The following is a 20,941-nucleotide window of genomic DNA, read 5'->3' as shown; positions in this document are numbered from 1 at the left end:
AATACAGTCGCTGTAAGAATACACGCAATCCATCACCTCTGTGCGTCGGCGGGTTTCAGCTCCATCATGTCTAGCCACTCCATGGCGAACGCCGTCACGATCTTGGTCCAGTCCCTCACTGTCGGCATGTCGAGATGGTCCCCATCATCGTTCATCGTGTGCCACACAGACGGGAATGGCGTCGGGATCAGGTGCAAGATAGGAACACCCTTTGCCATGAAGGGTTCGTGATCATCGCCGACGAACCCGCCGCGGAGCTCCTTAGAGCTCAGCTCACCATCGGGCAGGAAAGGTGCATTGGGCTTGGACTCGAGGAGACGGAGCTTGCGCATGCGGTTTTCAATAGAAGCGAGGTTCTGGTAGGCCCAGTGGGTTGGCGTAAAATAGGAGGGGATGGAGGGGTTGGCGGCACCGAGGAGGTCAAGCAAGACGAATACACTGATTTGGTCCAAGGGGTTCTTGTAGTAAGACATGGCCGGGTTGGGATTTTCCCATTCGGTAGCGAGGGACCTGGGGAACCATGTCAGTGAGGTAGCGGCACATGTCACAAGAACACGCAACGTACCGGGATCCGTAGAGAGAATCGGTGTCAGTCCAGGACACGAACGCTTCCTCGCCGTCGAGCAGGAGAATCTGGATGCCCATGTCCATGGCCGGGGTACCACCACTCTCGCCGAGGCCGACCATCTCGTCCTGCATCTGGGTGATGTAGGGGTCAATGTAGCGCGCAACGTGCATCAGCATGGCACATGGCGCAGCGCTGTCGGTGGCGCCGATGAAGCCATCAGGTTTGATCTTGCTGTCATAGTGGGCGACGAGGGTCAGCCAGTTGGTCTGGCCTGGCTTCGTCCAGGGCGGTTCTCTCCGGATAATGAGGTTCTGGAACGGAATGTCCTTGTTGCCAGTGGCAGGGGTTTTCCCGGTTGAGTTTTGCCATTGAATGGACCACTTGGGCAGCTGCGTCTTGAAGAAGTTGACAAAGTGCGCCTGGGTCTTGACCTGACCCGGCGTGCCGGGCACACGAGGAATGAGGATGGGGGCGAGAAGTGCGCCGGTTTTGGGGTCTAGCTCGTCGTCGCTCGATGTGATGTTGCGCAACCAGTCATCGTCGAGCGGCTGATAAGCGAGCACGGTAGACGCGAGGAAGACGAAGTGAAGGAGGATGAGGACGATGGCCTGTGGTGATGGGGGTCCTCTTGCCATGATGGGTGTGGGTCAGCGTACTGGGCTCTCCCTCTTAGGCTTTCATGCTGCGGAAAGGCGTGATGAAGTGGGCGTAGATGACTTCTGCCCTGGTGAGATGGTCGCTGATTGGTGAGTGGGAGCGAAGGTCTCGCTCTTTGTTCTCGACGGAGGCTTCACTCTCATCAAGAAAAGAGTCGTGTCAACTTGGCCTTGTTCGCGACGGACGCGATTGATCCAGGGGGTAGCACGCTAATCCGAATCGGGTACTCGCATGAACAGTGCGACGTTTCACAGGGCCAGTCGCTGGCAGGTGCTTCCGTCTGGGCTTGCCGTCTGACCTGACGGAGCGCCCATAGTTCCTGCTACCAGGTACCGAGGTAGGCTCCCAAGCTCCTTAATAAATCAACTAACTGTACGCTGGGCACGTCTTGGAAGCCAACCTGTCGTCCACTGGGTCCTTCATTCCATCATCCACCAACACCAGACAAGACCATCGCGACAGCCCTGCCCTTCTGACCGCCTTCATCGTTCAAGCTTGGCACATGATGGGCAACAAGATTCAAGAAGCACAAGGCCTGCTGATGCCGCTGCTCATTCATTGGCCCCCCGTTGATGCCTCGATGCATCCCAGCCGCAGAAGCTGCCGCTGCGGGTATGCCTTGAGTCGGCTCCATCTTTCTCGCTGGATGAATCCTATGTCGCCGCAAGGCTTCGTCAATCAGTGTCCGAACTGGTGTAATGGCTAACATTTGACGCTCTCACCGTCAGGCTCAGGGTTCGATTCCCTGGTTCGGAATCTTTTTGATTAATCCGGATTTTTTTTTTTTTTTGCAATTGTTCTTTTGTTTCACTGAATGAATCACCCATGTCCACGCAAGCGACTCAGCCGTTGCACGTCGCGAGGTGTTTGCCACAGAAGCCTACCGGCATCGTCTTTAGCAGCTGCCAATCCCATCTCGGTAGCTCTCTACCCGACGATCATCGCCTTGGTTGCGCCTAGCGTCTCTGCAAAGCTCCTGTTTCTCCCTTTTACCCGGCATTGGCCCTGAGTTGGGCTCGTTGCACAGGGGACTTTGTCCGCCATCTGCCGTGGCTTCGAGCTTGGTTTTACCCCACCAGGTACCCCGCGACAAGGGGCAAGAGTGCGCCTCGGCCGCCTGGCTCTATCAACCGCTGGCCGACAAACGTCATGTTCGTCGCCAAAAGCACACCAAGGGTAATCCAGTACACACAGAGACCTAGACGGCACCATTCTGACTCGAATGCACGCGAACAGGTCCCACAGCGCCGAGCCGGTTCAATTGGCCCCGCACGCCAAATAACCTCCAAAGTCATGTCGAACAAACAGGCTAAAGGCATCGTATCATCCGGTGGCCCTCCCCCACAGCCTGGAGGCGATGGAACCTTGGAACCCAGCGAGCCGGAGCATGACGATCCCTATGACGGAGAAACTTGCAGGGCGACGGCACATCATGGAGCGAACCGTGGTTGAAGCAATATAAAGATGGCGACGATCCAGGCACCGAAACCGTCCCTCAGGCGCAAGCTCTCTCACCTAAGACACGAGGATCGCGAGCTTCATCACCACCAAGATGCGCGGACTGATTCTCCTCGCGACTCTCGGCCTAGCGGCTGCCGAAGACGGCCTCGCCGCGTGGCTGCGGTACGCCCCAATCCCACATGCCAAATGCTACCACGGCAAACTGCCGTCGGTCATCGTCACGCTCAATGCCACCGAAGGCCTTCCTATCCACACCGCCGGCAAGGAGCTCGCAGATGGCATCAACGGCATTTTCAGCAAGGAGTTGACTTTCGGTGATGCTTCTGAGGAGGAAGCCACCATCACTGTCGGCACCCTGGAGGCATATCTCGAAGATGGTGGTGCCATTGATGAACTTCCCGAGCTCATCGAAGATGGATACCACCTCAACATCTCCGGCGCCAATGTTTTGATCCTCGGACAGAACGAACGAGGTGCACTTTACGGAACCTTCAAATACCTCGCACGCCTCGCACAGGGCGAGATCAAGGATGAAGTCTTGACCTCGAACCCCGACGCTCCGATTCGATGGGTTAACCAGTGGGACAATATGCGCGATGGAGGAACTCACGGCAGTGTTGAGCGAGGCTACGGCGGTGATTCCATCTTCTTCTGGGATGGAAAGGTCCGCGAAGACCTGACGCGTGTCGGCGAGTATGCTCGTCTGCTGGCCTCCATCGGCCTGAACGCCGTCGTTGTCAACAACGTCAATGCTAACGAGACGACTTTGACACCCGAGAACATGGATGGCGTTGCCCGCATCGCCGATGCCTTTCGCCCGTACGGGATCAAGCTCGGTCTCTCCCTTAATTTTGCCTCGCCCCAGCTGCTGGGAGGCCTCGATACTTTCGACCCTCTCGATCAGAAAGTCATCGACTGGTGGCAGGGTATCACAGACGCTCTGTACGAGCGGATTCCTGACATGGCCGGATACCTCGTCAAGGCCAACTCGGAAGGCCAACCCGGACCGATTACATACAACAGGACGTTGGCCGACGGCGCCAACATGTTTGCCCACACTCTTGACCCATACGGCGGCATTATTCTGTTCCGAGCCTTTGTCTACGATCACCAGAGCTTGAACCAGGACGCCAACTGGAAGGCTGACCGTGCCAACGCGGCTGTCGAGTTCTTTGACGGTCTTGACACCGAGTTCGCCGATAACGTTGTCATCCAGATCAAATATGGCCCCATCGATTTCCAGGTCCGTGAACCTGTGTCGCCTCTCTTCTCTCAACTGCATGAGACGGGCAGTGCGGTCGAGCTCCAGATCACGCAAGAATACCTTGGCCAGCAGGCTCATCTTGTCTACCTTGCCCCCATGTGGAAAGAGCTTCTCGACTTTGACCTGCGCGTTGAAGGCCAAGGCTCCACGCTGAAGAGCATTGTCAGCGGAAAGCGGTTCGGCAACAAACTTGGAGGCTACGCTGGTGTTGTCAACGTTGGCCACAACACTACTTGGCTCGGAAGCCATCTGGCCATGTCCAACCTGTATGCTTACGGCAGACTGGCATGGGACCCTTCTGCGGAGTCGGTCGAGGTTCTGGAGGAGTGGACCAAGATGACGTTCAACCACGACCCTCTCGTAATCGACACCATCACGAAGATGTCGATGGAGTCATGGCCGGCGTATGAGAACTACTCGGGCAACCTGGGTGTCCAGACGTTGACCGACATTCTCCACGGCCACTACGGTCCCAACCCCGCCTCGCAAGACAACAACCCCTGGGGTCAGTGGACGCGCGCCGACGCCAACAGCATCGGCATGGACCGCACCGTGTGGAACGGCACCGGGAACGCCGGGCAATATCCCCAAGAAATTTACGAGATGTACGAAAACATCGAAACCACCCCCGACAACCTTCTGCTCTGGTTCCACCACGTCCCCTACACCCAGCTCCTCAAGAGCGGCAAGACTGTCATCCAGCACTTTTACGACGCCCATTACGAGGGCAGCGCCGTGGCGCAGACGTTTGTGCCCCTCTGGGAGAGCCTCAAGGACAAGATTGACGAGGAGCGCTACGAACACGTGCTCTTCCGCCTCATCTACCAGGCTGGCCACTCGCTAGTGTGGCGTGACTCTGTCAACAACTTCTACCTCAACAAGTCGAGCATTCCTGACGAGGCTGGCCGCGTGGGCAACCACCCCTACCGCATTGAGGCTGAGGACATGGAGCTCGACGGCTACAAGCCGTACCGGGTTCACCCATTCGAGGCTGCGAGCGGCTCTCACTGCATCGTGACGGCGGACAACTCTACCGAGGGTACCGCGTCGACGAAGCTCGAGTTTGAGACGGGAACATACAACGTCGCAGTCAACTACTACGACCAGGCTCTCGGCAACGCCACGTGGACGCTCTACCTCGATGACGACCTCGTCGGCGAGTGGAAGGGCGACCATGAATACATTCTGGGCAAGGCGCCGTCGCAGTACATTGATGGACAGACGGCGACGCGTATCACGTTCAAGGGCGTGCACGTGGAGAATGGAAGCACGCTCCGCATCGTAGGAAAGCCCGACGGGCAGGAGCCGGCGCCGGTGGATTACATCTCCATCCTGCCAGAGGGTACCATAGATTAGGCCTAGTATTCATTTTGCGTTATATAAAGAAAGAGACATTTCGAGAGCCCACCCTTGCTTGATGTGACAATATTCTAAGGCAGGTACTCTATTTGCATGAGTGTGGCATGTCTTCGTCTATGGTGGCTGATGAAGTGGCTGGATTTTTGGGGGGCTTACTAGCGCACCAAGGTACCTAAGGTACCTTACCTAGGTACGCGTTACGGTGGAAAGGACGTGGGTGGGCACGTAAAATTGGTGACATGGCATTCTACCACAAGCACCCACCTCTCAAGCACCTGAACCTTCAGCAACACCGCCAACCCTCAGGCAACGGACTTTTTTTTTTGGTTTCTTTTTTTCGCGCAACATCATGTGTGGCATCCACGCCTCGGTCACGCGTGGTGTCGAGAAAGCGCGCGTCTCGGACGACCTCACGCGATGCCTTGCCTGCCGCGGTCCCGATCATCTTGGGAATTTGCAGGAGACCGTCCTGCGCGAGGGCTCTGCGCCCATCACACTATCCTTCACCTCGACCGTTCTGGCTCTTCGCGGCGACCACGTCACGCCGCAACCGTTTCGGGATGACGTGGGGGGCTCTGTTTTCTGCTGGAACGGCGAGGCGTGGAAGTTTGATGGCGGAGCGCTGGACGGGAACGACGGCGAGCTCGTCTTTGCGCGCTTGGCGGGTGCTAGTGCGACTGCATCATTGTTTGAGGAAAAGATTCTAGGAGTGCTGCGCGCCATCGAAGGGCCTTTTGCCTTTGTGTTCTTCGACAGGGCGTCGTCCAAGGTGTATTACGGGCGCGACCGCCTGGGACGGCGATCTCTTCTTCAGCGACGGGATGCAGGGATGGTTCTGGCCAGTATTGCAGGCGACACAGATCCCAGCTGGTCCGAAGTCGAGGCCGATGGTATCTATGTGTTCGATTTGCAGTCATGGGCCGAGGGTCGGGACGTGGCAGGATCAATCTCTCGCCATCCCTGGTCCAGCAGCTCAGAGAAAGACTTGGTGAGTCGCGACCTCTATGTTGCATCGGCTTCCTGCTACTTACTGGCGTAGGTACTCGACATTGGCGTTTTCAACACGGCTCTACCCTATGGTGAGCCGTCTCCGTTGGTCCCTGGATCCGCAGCTGTGCAGATGCTCCGCCAGCAACTTACAGACTCACTGGCACTGCGTGTTCTGGGCATACCAAACCCATCCCAATCGGGGACAGAACCTGCTATCACGGATGACACGAGGGTCTCTGTACTATTCTCCGGTGGCTTGGACTGCACGGTCCTTGCGCGCCTTGCGAGTGACTTACTCCCGCCCGATCAGGGTATCGACCTCTTGAATGTTGCATTCGAGAACCCTCGTGTGGCCGGTACCCGGCGCAAGGACGCCATCGAAAGTATATACGAGATCTGCCCTGATCGGGTCACGGGCAGAAAGTCTTTCGCCGAGCTCGTCCAGGTGTGTCCGGCAAGGAGGTGGAGATTTGTGGCGGTACGTCATGTCCTTTTAACTCAATCGGTACCCTTGCATGCATCAGAACTGACGACAGGCTGGAGGTTAATGTCCCCTACACCGAGACTCTCGCTCACAGGAGCCAAGTCGTAGCTCTGATGTACCCGCACAGGACGGAGATGGACATTTCAATATCTCTCGCTCTCTACTTCGCAGCGCGCGGCGTCGGCGAAGCTCAGGCCACGCCTTCCAGCGAGCCAGTGCCTTACGCCACACCCGCCAGGGTGCTGCTGTCGGGCCTCGGCGCGGACGAGTTGTTCGGTGGCTATTCCCGACATGCCGTTGCCTTTGAGCGAGGAGGCTACCAGGCTCTGGTTGACGAGCTGAAGCTCGACGTTGGACGCCTCGGCGAGCGCAATTTGGGCCGCGACGACAGGATCATGGCACATTGGGGTCGCGAGGTCCGATTTCCATTCCTGGACGAACGACTTGTCAAGTGGGCTGTTGAGACTCCAGCATGGGGCAAGTGTGACTTTAATCGCCCACAGACCGAGATTATGGTTGAGCCTGCAAAGCGGGTGCTCAGGCTTCTGGCTGAGGAGTTGGGCATGCGGTCCGTGGCACGCGAAAAGAAGCGGGCGGTATGTTTCCTCTTCGTCTGATGTGCAACGTCTGATGTTGCCCCGAAATACAACAACGGCGCAGGCTAACATGGGTGGTCCACGGCAGATTCAATTCGGAGCGAAAACAGCCAAGATGGTCAGTGGGCAGTCCAAGGGCACCGACCTCATCCTGGAGTTTGCTTCTTGAGCATGACGACACGAGCATTAAGGGCTTTGCCAGTGCAGCCTCTCGGAATGATTCGTACCAAGGGACTGGCTGTGATGACCAACAGATACTTCCGAGTCGGTTTGGCTGACAGGGACGTTTCCATGTCGGCAGTTGCGTGTTTCTGTTCGCTCAGTAACCCTTCTCCGTTCTTGGTTCGTTTGTGTTTTGAGACCGCCGACCATGAAGACGTAAAGGCAAGTCTGAGCCAGACCCCCGACGCGGATGCCGAGATTCCGAGGCGCGTTTCTTTCACCGTTACCATGGCAAGCCGCAGTACCTTGCCAGGCTTGCCCAGCTGAAGTGGGATGCGGCTGGGCTTCCTGTGGCTCATCTTACGCAAATTTCTCCGGGAGCCGAGCAGTTCGCGAATGAAAAGACGCCCTGGCCCGGCGACGACGACGAGATGAGAACGGGGGCAATGGGCCAGCTGGGGTGAGGAGGTTGTGTCAAGGGACTGGACGTGTCGCAGGTTGACGATCACGTCAGGCGTGGGCCGTGCAGCAGCATGGGTGTCTGGGGTACGACGCGACGACGCCCACTACAGAAAACATAGACCAAGGAAAATCACATTACCGAACCAATATTGAGCTGCCGGCGCGGTCATTTACGTCTCAGGAACCTTCCAATGCGAACTTGTTGCTTGTGGGCGCATCAACGACGTGGCGAGCGATCCCTCGTTTCGGAGGCGTCCCATCGGCATGGTCGTCTGAAGATGATGGGGGTAGAGTTAATTCCAGCCCCAAGGACGCACGATGACATCCCTGTCCTGCCACGATGCCCCGGCTGCGGCGGGCCCCTACGACTTCGCTACACGATCCCTGCTCATTCAACCTTCGGTGAACCATCGCAAAGCTCCAATCGCAAGTCTCCAGTGATTATGCCACTTGACGCCACGGCGTTCAAACATCCACTTCGCGATGCGTGTGGTCTTGTGGTCGTTGTTATCTTAGCTGAGCCCCATGATGTCTGGCTGTGAAGTGTCCCTCTCTCACTCGAGCCGTCCGGGCAACGCCAGCGACGACCATACAGACAACTGACGCGGCGTCTGCTGGTTCAAACAACTAGGAAGCCTCCACCAGGCTCTTTGACTGTAACTCGCCCCGTCGCCGTCGTCGCCCCATTTCATGCGTCGCTTGCCCCGTGGCTACAAGCGCTGCCGCAGCACCCGAGGTCGCCCGCCGCAGACGTTCCGACGCTGAGCGCCAGATCAGCTCGCCGGACGAGTCCCCGTACGACCTTGACGACGCTCTCGACATCACCGGGCGGGCTTTCAGGATCACCAGACATGATGGAGAGACCAAAACGTCCCCCGCCGCTGGCCCTCGCGCCGCCAAAGAAGCAGGACAAGTCCGTCTATCGCCAGACTATGAGCATCACTCCACCAGCCCCGAAACCTCACCCAGTCCCGCAACAGCAACCCCGTGCACCGTCGAGGCATGCCTCGCGGCATCGCTCCCATCGAGCATCGCCTTCTACGTCATGGATCCATCTCGCCAGCACGATCCTCCACATCCATCTCTGTGCTGTTCTCATCGCCGCACTGGCGACTTTTCTTCACGACCAGCCTGCGGCGGCCACGACACAGATAGGGTGCGTCTTGTCAGGCTTTTGCGTTGAAACCCCCGACTAACACGTGAGCAGACACAACGTCATAGCCGCTCTGATTTTCCTCATCTTCGACACCCTCCTCTCGCTGCTGAGCATTCTCCGTCCCGCCCACGCCGTCACCCTCCTCGTGCGTTCGGGCATCGCCACGTGTCTCCTGGCGGTCTTCATCGCGTTCGCGGCGCATGTGCCTGGGCCGAGGGTCTTCACGCCAGGCTACCACCTCTGGGGCACCGTGTTTGAGACGGGCGACGGGCTCGTCGCGGGCGCGGTATTTGTGATTGCGATGTGGGATTTCGGGAGGGTTGCTTTGCGGTGGCGGGTCTTGCTAGACTGGGTGCACGGCGGGAGGCCACTGACCAGCGGCCGCAGTGGGCGGGGTCAACGAAGCAAGAGTTCAATACGGGAGGGACGATGAAGGAAGTGGTGGTATCAACTGGTGCTGGGCCCCATGTTGAAGAACATAATCTCGAATGACCAAGATGAGTGGCACACCTGCCACAAGAACCATATCCATTTGTGACTACTGGGATATCCTTACTGCGAGTCTAGGCGCAGCCGCATCATGAGGGGGAGCACTGACATGACTATGGGGTATCGCACTCTTCGCCGCATCTATGTCTTCCTCCCACTGCTTTCTCCGTGCTTGCGCTTTGGAGCTCCCATGGACGGTTCCCTCCACCAGCTCCAACTCTGTAGCTGCCTTGACTCCCTCTGCGCTTTCGAGGAGGGCTCGAGACTCGTGCTGCTTGGGTCGGAGCTCGGGGTTGGATGTGCTCTGGTGGACTTGCCGCTTCGCCGTCTTCCTGGTTCTGCCGTCCCAGATTCGAACACCGGCGTCTCCATTCTTGCCTTTCCCTTCGCGTCAGACGTTGGGCTCGTATCTGAAATGTTGTTGCCGTTCGCCTCCTGATGCGCATCTGAGTGCTGTTCGCGGTTTGAGCCACTCCCGTCGCCGCACTGACTTCCGGCTCCAACCACCTGCGTCGGCCGCCGAGCAACCCCGACACTCTACCCAAAGGCCGGCTCCACGGGCCGTCCATTTCGGTCAATCATGAACCCACTGAACGCCTCCTCATCATTCTGTCCCAACAAGATCGGATCAGGTAGCTCGGGCGGCAACTTGCTGTACAGACCAATGCCGGCCTCGGGCCATATACCAGGCAGCGGCTCCTCGTCTGGCTGGTCGGCAATGGTCTCCGTCTCCTGAACCTTGCGAATGGCGGACGTCTTGGGTCGTTTGGTAACAGGCTTTGCCGCCGGTTGACGCACCTTTGGCGGCGCAGGGCGCGGTAGACTGGCTGGCGTTGTGAGGGCCTAAGTACTGGTCAGAAGGTGGGCAGGAGAGAGAACCTAGTGAATGCGCTTACAACTGCCCAGTCTGGGTGGTTAAAGAGGGGGAGGTTCGGGTGTTTTTTGGACATGGAAACGAGGACATCGATGAGAAGCCCGTCTTTGACTGCGTCGCTGAACAGTAACAAATTGATGACGTCCGTCTTTCTGAGGGAGGAAAAGTATGCCCGACGCTATGACAAGTCAGCAACATGACCCAAGCCGAAGAACGAGGAAGCAGGGTAAGCCAGAGGAGACTCGCCGTTTCGCGGTCCGCATCGCCCGCCTTGAAGCCCACGAGCTCTGGTTTTTTAAACGCTGGAAGCTCCGCGAGCCTTGCGTTGCGCAGCTTCTCGACGTCGGCCACACCTCGCGACGAGATCTGATCCTGGTGGAGCTTGTCCAGTCGGTAGGCATCAATGGCCGCCCCTTCCCTCACACACTCTGCACACTTGAAGCGTACCCTGTCGCGGACCGAATCGGCACCGATTTCGGGATCGTGGCAACGCTGATGCCACGACCAATCGCAGACAGGACAGACGATAAGAAGATTTTCGGGTGATTCTTCCGCGGACTCGCACTTATCGCAGCGTCGAGGGCCGTCTTCTTCGGTCCGCTTGTTGCGGAGAAGGGGCTTAGGGACGATACGCGCCGGGCGGTCAGCAGCGAGCGCCGCAGCCGCCGTTGGACCTATCGTCAACGGCGGATCATCGGCTTCGGGAGTCCGTTTCCTCTTAAGACTGGGCGTCGGTGGTCGCAGTGGAGGCAAAGTCCCCTCGGGCATGGATAGCGTAGAAGGCATGGGAGCGCATGCAGCAGTGTTGCGGGCCGCCTTTTGTTCCCGAAGAACGTCTTCGTAGGTGACAGAGAACCAGATAGGAGGATAGGGAGGCGCATGTGATGACTGCGTGTCTTTTTGTCTCTTGACTCGGGCGAGGATGGCGTCTCTCGTAGTAGGAAACTGCGGTCTATAGAGGCGTGGCGCTGCTAATGGCAACTGTGTTGTCATTTGGGGAGAGCCATTCAGCGAAGAAGGTGGCTTGCCGGCCTTTTCTATGACAATCGCCTCTGTTCTTGGAGGATCAATGTCCATCGTGTCAGTTGTTGGGTGAACTGGTTCCGACCCAATGCCCTGTAAGCCCGCCCGCAGACTGGGCAACAGTGAGTGTGACATTTGGCTTAGTCTGCGAAGCTCGACCGCCTAAAAGCTATAAGTTTCATAGACGAACTACCGTTCTGTGATGAAGAATGAAGGATCGGTTGATGTTCGAGGGTTCTCGGATCGCCGTCATAAGATGGTTTAGAATGCCATTGAGAGTGAGCAGGTGTTGTATGGAGCCTGAGCCGTCTTGCGTTCTGACAGCTGTCGTGAAAGATACACTGGTAGATGGATGCCAGTATTAGAGTTACATGCGCGGGTTGAGACAAAGTCTCCCCGAACTAGAACAGTTCTCCTGATGATCAATTGAACCGGAATAACTGTACAGCGTTCGGCGCGATGGTCATGATGAAGTTGTTGATGAGATGATCCAGCAATGGTTCGACGACTGGACCTTCCCAGACAAAACGCGAAGTCACGTGCGGTGACCCACTTGAATTTTGGGCACCTGAGTGAGCCTGCCAGCCAGGTCCCCAGTTTGAGTCGCGATGCGATGGCACGTCTTCGCCGTATCTAAATACTGTGGTTGAACAAATGCAAGCCTGACGAAGAAACGAAATCGTGATGAGGTTGGCGCTATTTTGACGTTGAATATGCTTCACTTCATTTCTACACCCCCGACGAGTTTCACAAGGGAGGTATCACCTTACAACTCCTTCGCTCCGCAACGCTTCAACTCCCTCAGCCGACAACCCCAGCTGTTGGGTCAATACCTCTTCCGTATGCTGCCCAAGAGTTGGCGGCACAGACCGGATCCTCGGCTCGCTCTCCGAGTATTTGACTGGTGTGTTCACCATCTTGATCGTGCCGCAGTGCTCGTGATCCATCTCTACGACCATGTTCCTCGCTTTTGTGTGCTCGTGCTCCATTGTTGCCTGCACGTCATTAACCGCTGCATACGGCATCCCCTTGCCCTCGAACACCTGCAGCCATTCTTCGGTCGTCTTCGTCATTGAGATGCCCTCGATCAAAGCCTCCAGCTCGATGCGATTTGCGACTCTCTGGGCATTGGTAATGTACTTCGGATCGTCTCTCAGCTCCGGCCGACCCAGGCCCTCGCAGAGGATGCCGTAGAGCCGATCGTTGCCACCCCCGAAGAGAATGTCTCCGTCCCGCGTCTTAAACGATCGGTAGGGCACAATTGATGGATGCGCAGTTCCCCAGCGACCCGAGTCCTTCTTCCCACTGATGAGGCAGCTGCTGGCAATGTTGGCCAGCGTCGCCGTCTGGCAATCGCTCAACGAAACATCAATGTGTTGTCCCCTGCCAGTCTTGGCACGGGCCAGCAGTGCGGCCATGATGCTGTTGCTCGTGTACAGGCCCGTCGTCAGGTCCGTCACGGCGACACCGACCTTGACGGGCGGGCCGTCACGGCTGCCGGTGATGTGCATAAGACCAAATTCGGCCTCGACCATGACATCATACCCGGCACGGTTAGAGTAAGGTCCCGTCTGGCCGTAGCCTGTGATCGAAGCGTAAATGAGGGCGGGATTGATGGCCCGTAACGTGTCGTAGTCGAGTTTGTACTTCTTCAGCGTCCCTGGGAGGTAGTTTTCGACGAGAATGTCACAGCTGGCGACCAGCTTGTGGAGGATCTTGATGCCGCTGGGATGCTGGAAGTTGAGGCCCAGGGACTTCTTGTTGCGGTTCACCTGGACACTGTCAGCACAGGGAAAGCCATGACAGTTGTCACCAGACTAATGCTCACGGCAAGAAAGTAAGCCGACTCGCCAGGTCCTTTTCGTGTTGAGCCTTCCTTGTAGGTGGCATAAGGCGGTCCCCAGGCGCGGGTATCATCGCCTCGAGTGGGATGCTCGATCTTGATGACCTCGGCACTGAGATAAAGTCAGAAGCGGGGTCGAGATGAATGTTCACAAGGCAAGCGTACCCTAGGTCACCGAGGATTTGCGTACAATACGGCTACTATTGTTAATGGAAGGCCATATCGAATGTCGGGGAATGTTTCTTACACCAGCAAGAACTCTGGTCATGTCCAGTACACGGTACCCTTCAAGGGGGAGGTTGCTCGTTGGCGCAGAAGACTTCCATCTTCGGCATGGTGCCTGGAAAGACAAATATGACCAGGATTGAGGTCTAAGGCTCACAAGAGTACGTGAGGGTCTTAGAACTGGATTTATCATGCTGCTCGAATTGGGAAAAGCCTTGCATAGACCTGACAGTATGGGAGGTTTGAGGATGTGAGGTGTGTTTCCGCGACAAGAATACGCACACGGTGGCGCAGGGGCTCCAGTCAGATGCGGGGAGACATCCGCGCCGAGGTCCACCTCCACCCACAGTGACATCCCACAGGCCCATGGCGCTACGACTGCAGGCTACATTGTACATTTGAGCATAGATTGTTCGATGAAGTGGAAGTAATCAACTATTACTAGGTATCTACCCACCATGTCGACTTAGCTTAGCTCCCACCACCCAACCATAGCACTTCAGTGCCGCAGCCTCGCGCAGAAGGATCTCGCGTGTGACAGAACGACCACCTCCTCGTTACGATGCTCACCCTTCTTCATGACGCACAGGAAGACGCGATCTCGGCCCCTGGTCGGTCGAACTAGTCAGTCGAACTGAACCAATCAGCACTGCCCGACCGCGAGTTCGACTGTTGACCACGAAGATGACCCAAGATGGGGTCCGGCCGATCATGAAATCCTACGAACCTCAAACCCACCTGCACGTCTGCGATACCTTTCACTCGAGCCTCCAATGAAGCATTATGGCAGTAGAGACCGTAGTCAACACCGATGAGAGCGAATCAATCCTTTGATGCAACACGCACTGGGCCCTCGCTGACTTCTCCCAGTGCTTCCGAGCTATGAGACCGGGGCACTTGGTGAAACGGTGTGCACCTAGCCAATTGCCAAGAAGATACTCGCTTGAGAAGATGCAGCCCTACCGTTGAGATTGATGCGAATAGCACGAGGTAGAGCTGACACCTTGTCATTCACGATCCCCGAACTGTTGTACTTGTATACGAGCTCAGGGCACCCCCGGTTCTGAGCGGGGCTGTCTTTCGGCCGTTCCCAAAATACCCTTTCGCCCCCCCCCCCCCCCCCCCCCAATAACCCTTGTCAAGGATACCAGGCCTAATGGTGCCACCGTGAACGACAGTGAGATCTAGTAACGGGCAATCTGGCGCTGTTGTAGTTGGGAATCCCACCTTTGCGTGTCTTGTCGCTGTTAACGATGAGTACCTGTGTTACCTCGTTCCTCAAACGTCCAGCCGAGGATTCTCTTGAAGCATAGATGGGGGAAATGCATCTGAGAGAAACGTATGCACGGCAGGCAAGACGATAGGTCGCCTACTGGGTCCTCATGCGACGGGCGGGAACAATCCGCCCGGGAGTTCGTGATCCTTTGCGCGCTTGGGGGTGGCTGGCGGTCGTGGCGCGCGATCGAGAACCGGAAATCTCGACGAGCCGATGCCAGATGAGAACGCCAGATCGAGGGACCATTCTGGCGACCTTTGCTACCCGTCATTCGCGGTCAAGGTACTGGGTTGCTGAACACGAAAATGGGCACACCCCCGCCTGGTGCGCCTGCTTCGCCTCGCGGAAGCGGCTACTTTTTGAGGTGATCCTGCGGCCCTCTGCATTGGTCACGAACTCGGCCGACTCAGCGCAGCATTCGATAGGCGGCAAGGAGGGTGAATGCAACGGTCGCCCAATTATAGCACTTCGACTTTGTACGCGGCCTTGGCTACTTGACCACGGTTTGCTCAGCGTGTGCACATCATCACCTTATCGCCCGTTTTAGGCTGCGGCCCGCACTCTTGGCCCTGCATGGCAACATGAAGAACGCGTGGGTAGGAGACTATGAATGCGCCTTCCTTCCGGCACTGGTCCGAGGCAAAGTACCATAAAGCTCAGGGTACCCATTTCTTGATGTAGTTCATGTCTCTGTCTTTTTGAATTGTACGGTCAACAGAGCAGTTTACTAGCAATTTGGTTCCACATATTCGCAATGTCACCTGCGATATACTCAGGACAGAAAGATGACCGCAGGTCAACCGACAACGACTCCCAATCGGACAACAATACCCACACCACAGCTATCCTCATCGCGAGCATTGTCATTGCCGTTGTGGTAATCCTCGGGGTCATTGCTTTCCTCTGTTACAATCGCCGCGGCGGCGAGCGCCAATATCGTGAAGCATGCCAAAAAGACCCTTACCTCACACGCAAAGAGTTTGCCCGTCGGAAAAGGCTGAGCGCCCTGGAACGCATCGAGGAAGATGAGATGCAGCGCAGCGTCATGATTCGAAAATCCTTGACGAGCCGCTCGTCCAACTATCCTGTTGACAATTCGGACAACGACTCGGCTCTCAACCAAGCAATGGTGCAAGTTCCGCACTCCAACCTCAGCGGCAACAGCGATTGGGCGCCGAGCTCCCGTCGCGGCCGGGCAGTGTCAAACCAAGAGCCGCATCGAGGGGGTGAGGTCGATGTCAGGCTGGAGCCGGGCTCGAGGTCACGGTCGCCATCGCCGTCGACGAATCCGCTTTTGTGCAGTGTCGAAAGATCCAATAGCCAGCCACCGCACCCCGATGAGTTTGGTCGACCGTACCATGGGCTACCGTCAATGCTGCATCGGCCACCAAGCTTTGAGGTTGCAACCCGTGAGGGTGCTCCGATGCCGATCAGTGGGAGGGCTCAGAACAGTACGCGTCGCAACAGCCCTGAGAAAGTTTGGTTTACCAGGGGTTGAATAGACACGGGAGTGTTCATCAGGATCAGAATCAGGATAGAGGGAGTGCATCTAACAAGAACCTTGAGGCAAGGTACAGGGCTGGGGGGCATCTACTGGGAGCGCATCATGTACAGGATACCCAGACAGTGTTTTTTTCGGCGTTTTGGCTTGCTTTGTCTTTTGGGGTGTGGCTTCACGGGGAACAGTACAATGACATTCCAATGGATGGATGCTGCGGCATTCGCATTGCGTTCTCATCACGAAGTTACGATACTTTTAGTTGCCCTGACTGTGAATAGCCCAGAATCACCTTCTGGCGACCGCAAGGCTTACCAAGCGTCGGTGGCGCACCTCACGTGATGAGATGGCTGATGCTGAGTAAGGCTCAAACTCGACGCCTGCCTGGGTTTGCGCCGTCGACAAGAGCACAGGCGAGGATCCGAAACAGGGCGTCGATTTCCTTCCTCCTACATCCCTCTCAAGTCCTTCGCTCGCCGCACCCAGATCGTCCTCCCTCGCCGTCAAGACACGAAATTCCTACTGATTTCACCATCTTGCGATCGTCTGAAGACTTGAAGCCGACTGTTTCGTTGATCTGGGGTCCGCGCCATCTCAGACGCCTTTACTGGTCCAGAAATCGGTCGGCTTTTCTGCCTTGCCCGCCTTGCGAAAAGACTCTTCCCTCGACTCTCCAACCTCGAATCACAGCGACAACTATTGACCTGCACTCTCGTTGACCTCGCTGCCGTTGACCGGGCCACCTTTGGTTCTTTTCTTTTCTACTGTGAGCAGGACAGCCTCCTGCAACAAGTAAGAAAGGCATGCTTACAATCTTGACACAGGGATCCAGCCGATTGCCGCTGTCATCCAAGAACCATCACATTCACTGTAAACGAAAGCCGCATTCCTCCGTGAACTTTTAGGGTAGATTCCCCGCAGCGCTCTGATTCCAGCGATCGATCTACCCTCTGAATAAAGCCTCCCGAGACAGAGAGAGAAACTTCCCAGACTCCTACACTTCTCAATCTCCTCTATCGCGAGCCTTCCTTCCTGGGCTTTGCCTGCCCTTGCCTACCAACACCGCCAAGCTGCATTCGCCGCTCTTTGTCCAACTCTCCACCGACCGCGTCTGGCACCAGGATATCACATCGGAGAAGAATCCCAGAGTCTACAGGACTGTCCTTAACAAGCGACAGGAACTCCGGCGACGCAAGAAGGAAGCGAAGCGACGCAGAAAAATTTTCGACCAGAAAAACTCTATATATACGCCCAAGCCATACACAAGCAAGATGCTGAATCCCGCCGGAGCGCCAGCTCTAGACGAGCATGGTAACGCCATCGGCGACTTCAAGCAGGACCTCAACATCATTGTAGAGTGTCCTGACTGCCGCGAGCAGCCTCCCAATCTAGTGGAGGAGTTCTCTTCCGGCGACATGGTCTGTGGTTCTTGCGGCCTCGTTGTGGGTGAGCGCATCATTGACACGCGCTCTGAATGGCGTACGTTCGCCAATGACGACCAGGGCAACGACGACCCCTCTCGTGTCGGTGACGCTGGCAACCCTCTGCTCGACGGTGCCCAGCTCGAGACGAGCATTGCCTTTTCTGAGGGCAGGGATCACAAGAACCTTGCGCGCATCCAGAACAAGTCGCAAACAGATAAGAACACCAAGGCCATCGGTTCCGCTTTCCGCGAGATCAGCGCCTTTACCGACAGCATCAATTTGGGAAAGAACGTGGCAGACGGTGCCAAGCACATCTACAAACTTTGCCACGACCACAGCTTTATGAAGGGGAAACCCCAGGAAGCCCTCGTGGCCGGCTGCATCTTCATCGCATGCCGTCAGGCAGGTGTTGGTCGCACGTTCCGAGAAATCTACCAAGTTACCAACGTCTCTAAGAAGGAGATCGGAAGAGTCTTTAAAGCTTTGGAGTCATTCCTACAGAAGATTAAGGAGACCAACCCTGGCGGCAATGCCATTCAAGACCTCAGCGGCTACAAGGCCTCGACGTCGACCAACGCCGGAGATCTCTGCACTCGTTTCACCTCACAGCTGCCATTCAGGCAGTCGCAGAAGATTGAGAACGTGTCGCGCGCTCTCGCTCGTAAGACGGTCAGCGTGTCGGAACTTGCGGGTCGTTCGCCACTGTCTGTCTCTGCGGCCTGCATCTACATGGCATCACACCTTATGGAGGAGCCTAAGACGTCCAAGGACATTGCAGCGGTAGCCGGCGTTAGCGACGGCACTATCAAGACAGCGTACAAGTTCTTGTACCAAGCTCGTGAGCGTCTCATCGAGAAGGAGTGGGGCGTAAGTCAGAAGGCCATTGACAGCCTGCCGGTGAACTAGAAGATCACAGGCATGGAGCCTCTACAGCACAAGACTTCATCCACGGCTTGTGCCATGTTGACTCCCATGGCGACGCCCGTGTCAATTCCGAAATACAGATGCTTGGAGAAGCTTGCTGATGCAAGCGGTTTGTCGCTGACGGACGAGGCAGTGCAGTTTGAGCGACTTACCACTCCCGTCATCGAGTCAAACTGAATACGAACTTGATTACAACCTGTGTTTCAGGTAGCGGGCGGTCAACAGAGGCACAGCTTCTGGTGGGCATTGAGGGGTCCGGGGGCTTTTTTTATTTCGCGATCAAACATTGGTAATGCGAACGCACAGCTGCCGATTGCGCACCGCCTGAGATGGCGGTTTGGCCTGCTTCTGAAAGATGAGCAGGTTCGCAACATGGGCTCGGAGCCATAGCGAGGGCGTGGTTAGGACCAGCGAGATTGCCATGCGGTCCAGGCATCCTCAGCAGAAGCTAGGCAGTAACGCATATCAGCTTGACTTCAGATGCTTTTGTAGTGCCGTGTCGTCCTGATTGCCTGTTGGTGCTAGAGACTTTGGTTGCTGAGCTACGTGCTGGAGCTACGCCTTGTGAAAGCTGCGCGATGCCTTGAGGTTCCATGCCCAACCACCCTTCGTCCTGCGTCGTTGGTGCGCGCTGGCTGTTCTTCTGGCACGGCAAGCTCTGTTATGAAGCATATTCGTTCCACATCTTCCAGTAGAAAAAGAGGCGAAACCCACGCGATTACCAAGACGCATCCGTCGGGTTCCATTAGACGAGCTGAAATGAAACCACTTGAGCTTGAAATCAACGGTATCGGGGGAACTTCGTGGACATGACTCGTGCGTGGCTTGTATGCGGCAAGATGTTTAGCCCGACTGTCGCCAACGACGCCCCCAATAGTGCTGGTTGACCGGGTCTCGGTGAAGCGGTCCGCGGTCTTCGAAGTCCGGAAATGTGGGCCGGGTCGGAGCATCGAGGCATGAAGTCGCCGGGGATGTGATCTTGAAGTAAGCTCATCTTGTGCTTACAGAGCCGGCATGCATGTGCTGCCCAGACGGTAGAGACAACTCAATTGCAGTGAATATGCATGCTTAAATATCCCATGCGCAGAGACTCAGGAATTGCTGAGGTCTCCAAATCATCAATTTCTTCAACTCCTTACCAAGCTAGCTACCCTTATCGAGTTACTTGGCCCGTCGCAGCAGCACAATGACATCCGAGCAGATCACCATTGCCTTCATTGGCGGAGCGGGTACTACTTTGAGTCACATCATTGCACTGTCGCTCAAGACAGGCCATCGAATTGTCGCCCGTACGGTTCAGATCATCACCTCCAAGGAAGGCTTGTGCTAATGTATCGCCAGTCGCTCGGACCCCCTCCAAGCTATTTTCCGCCCTGGAGGATACTCACAACATTCCCAAACCAACACTGGAGTCGAATGTCACCGCTGTTCAAGGCTCTGCGCGCGACCTCGGCGCTCTGAAAGATCTGCTCCGCTACAACCCAAAGTTCATCGTCACCGGTCTCACCAGTCTGCCGGATTTCCACCTCAACCCCTTCCGGCCCGTGACAATGCAGGACCCGACACTTATAGGCGACTCTGCGGCCCTGGTCTTGCGCGCGCTGCACGAGCTCAAGGATGAAGGCGCCCTGTCGAGCGCCCCGCTCTTCGTTCCCATCTCGTCTACTGGAATATCCGTCCAGCGCGACCTCCCGCTCATCATGCGCCCGGTGTATGACTGGCTCCTACCCGAGGCGATTGCTGACACGAAGGACATGGAGACTGTCATTTCGAAGGATGTTCTGGGCGGAAAGTCGGCGTTGGGCGGCTACGTCTTTGTCCGAGCCCCGCTGTTGACTGGCAACCCTGGCAAGGGGCTTGAAAAAGTACGCGTTGGTTGGGTTAGGTATGATTCGGACGGTCAGGGAGAGAAGGGCCCAGGGCCGGCTGTTGGGTATACGATCTCAAGGGCCGATCTGGCGGAATGGATCTTTGAGGAGGTCATCCAGGCAAGGAGAGAGTGGACTGGAAAATGCGTCACGCTGGCTTACTAGAGCCCTGCCTGCAGGGTGCAGTGGAAAGACATGGGCCCGTATCTGTCTGGAGGGATTCTTTATCAGGAAGTAGCTTGTATGGCTCTTTACGCAATTTGAATGAAAGTAAGTGATCAATCATATTCCTACATACCCTGAATGAAGTACACGATTTGCGTGCTACTTTCTCGTCC

General features: G+C 56.4%; 8 protein-coding genes and 1 non-coding gene across 9 annotated transcripts; 7 read left to right on the top strand and 2 right to left on the bottom strand.

The window, feature by feature from the left end:
• Window positions 1–32: 32 nt before the first annotated feature.
• Window positions 33–1,203, bottom strand: D7B24_004166 (uncharacterized protein; the record flags this gene model as incomplete). Its single annotated transcript, XM_028638339.1, has 2 exons — window positions 33–510; window positions 566–1,203. The coding sequence occupies 2 exons, from the start codon at window positions 1,201–1,203 to the stop codon at window positions 33–35; spliced, it is 1,116 nt and encodes a 371-aa protein (XP_028496959.1).
• Window positions 1,204–1,909: 706 nt separating this feature from the next.
• On the top strand, window positions 1,910–1,981 carry D7B24_004165. The gene has a single exon. It is a non-coding gene; the product is annotated as a tRNA-Glu (tRNA).
• Window positions 1,982–2,777: 796 nt separating this feature from the next.
• D7B24_004164 (uncharacterized protein) lies at window positions 2,778–5,306 on the top strand (the record flags this gene model as incomplete). The annotated part of the gene is made up of 1 exon (XM_028638338.1): window positions 2,778–5,306. The coding sequence occupies one exon, from the start codon at window positions 2,778–2,780 to the stop codon at window positions 5,304–5,306; it is 2,529 nt and encodes an 842-aa protein (XP_028496958.1).
• Window positions 5,307–5,658: 352 nt separating this feature from the next.
• Window positions 5,659–7,548, top strand: ASNSD1 (Asparagine synthetase domain-containing protein 1; the record flags this gene model as incomplete). The annotated part of the gene is made up of 4 exons (XM_028638337.1): window positions 5,659–6,297; window positions 6,349–6,777; window positions 6,843–7,379; window positions 7,468–7,548. 4 exons carry the CDS (start codon window positions 5,659–5,661, stop codon window positions 7,546–7,548), a joined length of 1,686 nt encoding a protein of 561 aa, XP_028496957.1.
• A 1,309-nt stretch (window positions 7,549–8,857) lies between these two features.
• D7B24_004162 (uncharacterized protein) lies at window positions 8,858–9,651 on the top strand (the record flags this gene model as incomplete). Its single annotated transcript, XM_028638336.1, has 3 exons — window positions 8,858–9,159; window positions 9,211–9,445; window positions 9,547–9,651. The coding sequence occupies 3 exons, from the start codon at window positions 8,858–8,860 to the stop codon at window positions 9,649–9,651; spliced, it is 642 nt and encodes a 213-aa protein (XP_028496956.1).
• A 46-nt stretch (window positions 9,652–9,697) lies between these two features.
• D7B24_004161 (uncharacterized protein) lies at window positions 9,698–13,656 on the bottom strand (the record flags this gene model as incomplete). Its single annotated transcript, XM_028638335.1, has 7 exons — window positions 9,698–10,026; window positions 10,239–10,491; window positions 10,700–11,474; window positions 12,359–13,317; window positions 13,374–13,500; window positions 13,554–13,585; window positions 13,636–13,656. 7 exons carry the CDS (start codon window positions 13,654–13,656, stop codon window positions 9,698–9,700), a joined length of 2,496 nt encoding a protein of 831 aa, XP_028496955.1.
• Window positions 13,657–15,643: 1,987 nt separating this feature from the next.
• D7B24_004160 (uncharacterized protein) lies at window positions 15,644–16,387 on the top strand (the record flags this gene model as incomplete). The annotated part of the gene is made up of 1 exon (XM_028638334.1): window positions 15,644–16,387. One exon carries the CDS (start codon window positions 15,644–15,646, stop codon window positions 16,385–16,387), a length of 744 nt encoding a protein of 247 aa, XP_028496954.1.
• Window positions 16,388–17,658: 1,271 nt separating this feature from the next.
• Window positions 17,659–18,717, top strand: SUA7 (transcription initiation factor IIB; the record flags this gene model as incomplete). The annotated part of the gene is made up of 1 exon (XM_028638333.1): window positions 17,659–18,717. The coding sequence occupies one exon, from the start codon at window positions 17,659–17,661 to the stop codon at window positions 18,715–18,717; it is 1,059 nt and encodes a 352-aa protein (XP_028496953.1).
• A 1,204-nt stretch (window positions 18,718–19,921) lies between these two features.
• D7B24_004158 (uncharacterized protein) lies at window positions 19,922–20,768 on the top strand (the record flags this gene model as incomplete). The annotated part of the gene is made up of 2 exons (XM_028638332.1): window positions 19,922–20,024; window positions 20,077–20,768. 2 exons carry the CDS (start codon window positions 19,922–19,924, stop codon window positions 20,766–20,768), a joined length of 795 nt encoding a protein of 264 aa, XP_028496952.1.
• Between the last annotated feature and the right edge of the window lie 173 nt (window positions 20,769–20,941).

Source organism: Verticillium nonalfalfae, assembly GCF_003724135.2.
Source record: "Verticillium nonalfalfae strain VnAa140/NRRL 66861 chromosome Unknown scaffold_23, whole genome shotgun sequence".
Lineage (NCBI taxonomy): Eukaryota > Fungi > Ascomycota > Sordariomycetes > Glomerellales > Plectosphaerellaceae > Verticillium > Verticillium nonalfalfae.
The sequence above is the reverse complement of the archived record's forward strand: the minus strand, read 5'-3'. Positions and strand labels throughout refer to the sequence as shown.